Source organism: Amblyomma mixtum, unplaced genomic scaffold (genome assembly GCF_055824585.1).
Source record: "Amblyomma mixtum isolate Tamu unplaced genomic scaffold, ASM5582458v1 scaffold_160, whole genome shotgun sequence".
Taxonomy (NCBI): domain Eukaryota; kingdom Metazoa; phylum Arthropoda; class Arachnida; order Ixodida; family Ixodidae; genus Amblyomma; species Amblyomma mixtum.
The window spans coordinates 18,514-22,087 of NW_028317696.1; the positions used below are offsets into that span (position 1 = coordinate 18,514).

The following is a 3,574-nucleotide window of genomic DNA, read 5'->3' on the forward strand; positions in this document are numbered from 1 at the left end:
CACTTATTGCAAAAAGCATTGAACAAAAGTCCATGCATAAAGTTCCTGTTGTTAATGCAGAACATTTCTGTGCAACTCCAGTAATTGTATTCAGGGATCAAATTCCTGTGATATTTTTACACAACGATAAAAGATTAGCTCATAATGCCAAATGGTGTTGGCACCAAACTGCACTGTGATGCTTTTTCAGACTTCTGAAATTTCACACAGCAATTGCATTACATATAAAGGCAATAAGTTGTGCTTTTATGCAATGTACACCAAACATTGCACTAGAAGCTTGACGGCTCTCTAACATCCAATTATTATGTAAATGTTCGCAGTTTACAGCTCAAAAATAGCTCAATAAGTGGCCTGTGCTGTAAGTGGACTACTCAATATAGTCATGACCACTTCCAGTGAGGATCACTGGCACTTCACCACCCTCCATCAGCTGCTGTTTAACATAATGCTGCTGCAAAGGCGTCAGGCCTTTTTGGGGGAGAGAAGTACAGCTAGAGGTACGCTTGCTTTTGTGCCAATATCTCGGCTGCTTTTCTAGATTTTTATTGGCAGGAGTGACGGAGGGAACTGCCACATCCTGGACTGGAGTGGCAGAAGAAACTGACACATCCTTGACAGGAGCTCCTTGTACAACCCGCATGACCCCTGCAAGGATTTTGCGAACTGATTGTGCTGTTGCCATATCAATAATTCTGTTAGCCACAATTTGGTCAATAACAGCTAGGTCAGCACGGATATCTGCAGCCCCATCACAATTCAGCGCCTCAAGGCTCATGCTGCTTTGGATGTTGTTAAGCAGAGCTTGAGGATTGTGCAGCAGAGCAGAATGGTCATCGGCAGTTGACAGAGGAACCTCTGAATCTTCATTGGCCTGATCGTGACAGTCACCTTTCTGCAACAACTCCCAATGAGCTACAGCATGGATGTGCTTGCACACTCTGAAATGTACAAAAAAATCCATGCATTCACACCAGAATCTATGGACACAGGCACTGCAGTCCCGACAGGCATATGTGCACTGCTCACATTCAGTGTTCAAGCCAACTTTGTAGTTTACACACATCTGGGATTGAGATGCCACAGTCCACTCCCCTTCGGACGATTTTGAAACACCTCCCGAGTTAGCAATTTCTACACCAGCACAGTGTTTCCTGAATTGACCAGCTGTGCGGTGGTCATTTTGGCCCTTAACCTGGGAGATGAGCAGTTTGATGAATCGGTCACGTGTGAGCTCAAATAATACAAGCAACAGCTTGTCCAACCTCTGGTTGTACTTCCCTTCAAAGTAATTACGCTTGAGGTCATTGTGCATTGACTCGATATGGTTATTTGTTGTCAGGCCAGTGCACTCTCTGTAGCACAACGCCCACTGTTCTGGGTGGTTAGAGTACGTCCTTTCAAAGTACTCAACAAAGGTCGTCAGTCCAGACTCAGATTTTGCTGCAAGGAATTTTGACAACAGTGTCTGGAACTCTGTCTTATCGGGGCAATGCATCAATGCATGCAGTGCATTTCTTACTGATTTTCTGTTTTCGGAGCCAATGACCTTGTTGATGTTCCCCATCCAGCTACGGAACACATGGAAGATGCAGAGCAAACGTTTGCCAGGAGCTCCCATGACTGTAGTCCAAGCATTGGCATATGCTTGTGCGCCATCCGACATGAAAGATTTGGGATTTAGTGCCATATCAATCCTTTCCTTGATGGCTTCAAAAAACCTAATCATTGTTTTCTCTGATGTGCTTTTGGAGAGGAGGTATGCACATGGAATGCCTGAACCGTTGGCTCCTATCACCATTAGTGTCGTCAGCTGGAGGTTGTACCCATTAGTGCCATGTGTCGAGTCAATGCACACTGCCTGCGGACCAGACTCCAGTAACAGCTCTTGCTGGGCAGTGTTCATTAATGCCATCTCAAAATTAGCCATTTGTTGCTGGCACAGATAGCCTTCATCTGCGTACAGGAGAACTGGCTCTGAGCACCTTTTCAACTGTTCAATCCACATTCTAAGACTAACGAGATCATTTTTGTTTTTCTGTTCTTTAAAGCCAATCCCGTACTTCACACGGAGGTTCCGAACCTCCTTTGAAGTAACCAGGTGCTTTCGATCCAGTTGACCAGGTGATGAACGGGCATCTGCAACAACAACTTTAGATGGCACACCCAACAGGAGTTTTTCTTTCATGCAACCCTTATCAGTCGCTGACAAGCGCTGATGCTTCAGCTCTTTCAGGTGACCGTAATGCTCAGCCTGATACACCACGGTTACCTCACTGTCAGTTGTGGTCACTGTCATAGTAGCGAAACAGTGTTTGTTGCACTTTACACTGCCCTGTGACTTTGCCTGTCGTTTACCTAGCCCCTTTTTCTCATGGAAGCCAGAGCGATGGCAAACAAGGATATTCCTTGTCACTCCTTGGGTCGACTGTTTTGGCCCACCAGAAGCGACAAAATGGGCCATCTCTCGGGCTTCCTCGCCATCCTTCCAGGCTTTGAATGCTGCAGAACGGAAAAGGAAGATTTTTCAAACCATTAATAAGCAAGTCCGAAGTCAAAAAAAAGATATCACATCAAATTAGAGCACCCCACCGGGGCCATCTTTATAGGACACTTAAGGAGAATACTCAGTCCTGCTAGATGGCGGCTAATGTCCCAAGGTAGCAAATGTATTTTTACTCAGATGTACAACCAATACATTAACTGAATGTGCCCTCTTCATCTCATTTCTTCATATGATGAGTTGCGACTTGAACATAATATACATAACACTCTAAAATATCTTAGATTTCATTAACAGTCAGATTTTGTATAAGTACTGCATTTGCGTAAGTACATTGAAACACAGTGCTTCCAACTGTTCAGTCCCAGCACTGCCTCACCATTGCAATGAAAAAATTTGATCAACCATGTGGCGAAGGCAATAAAACGGGATCATAAACGTCACGACATTTATGCTTTGCCCACTTGAGATATCCTACCATGTTATTTTCTGCACATGGATGAAATCTGTTTGTGGCCAGATAAAAAAATATTGCCTCATACAGGCATTTGTAAACTGTCAACTGCATGCACAAATTCTGCATTTTAAATGTGTTCTTCTGTCTCACTCAAACAATTAGGCCAACTTCCCACACTAGAACAACGCTGTCACACAGCTGACATCCCGACCATATTTTGCTTGACATTATACACTGACCAGATAAAACTGATCTTTTATCCCTCTGATTTAACCACTGCTGGATTTAAAGAAGTGGGGGCCCCTCGGCAGTGATAAATTTGCAACAAAAAGCCGTGAAAAACCCATTTTCCATCGAAAGAAGAAATGCAGTGCACATACAGGTCCATCCTCTCAAAGAGTAGGAGACAAATACACTTTTGGATAGAACATTAACCTTTTACTGCTAAAGCAAGTCATGCAAACCAACTATATATAGACTATATAGACAACGAAATATGGGTGCCACTACCACAGTTGAACCTGCATTCTTGAGACCAGCAGCCGAATGCCACTGAGCCTTTGTGGCAGGTCTAATTCTTCTAATGTACAGCCCACGGAGTAAGATAGAGAGGA

At 44.0% G+C, this 3,574-nt stretch overlaps 1 protein-coding gene across 1 annotated transcript; it reads right to left on the minus strand.

Annotated features, from left to right (window-relative positions):
• Positions 1-290: 290 nt before the first annotated feature.
• LOC149324789 (uncharacterized) lies at positions 291-3,339 on the minus strand. Its single transcript, XM_089565267.1, has one exon. It carries the CDS (start codon positions 2,462-2,464, stop codon positions 371-373), a length of 2,094 nt encoding a protein of 697 aa, XP_089421393.1. The 5' UTR covers positions 2,465-3,339; the 3' UTR covers positions 291-370.
• Positions 3,340-3,574: the final 235 nt, after the last annotated feature.

Bases quoted from the DNA above. Each gene is read 5' to 3' on its own strand.
- LOC149324789 (XM_089565267.1), bottom strand. From the start codon at position 2,464: ATGGCCCATTTTGTCGCTTCTGGTGGGCCAAAACAGTCGACCCAAGGA.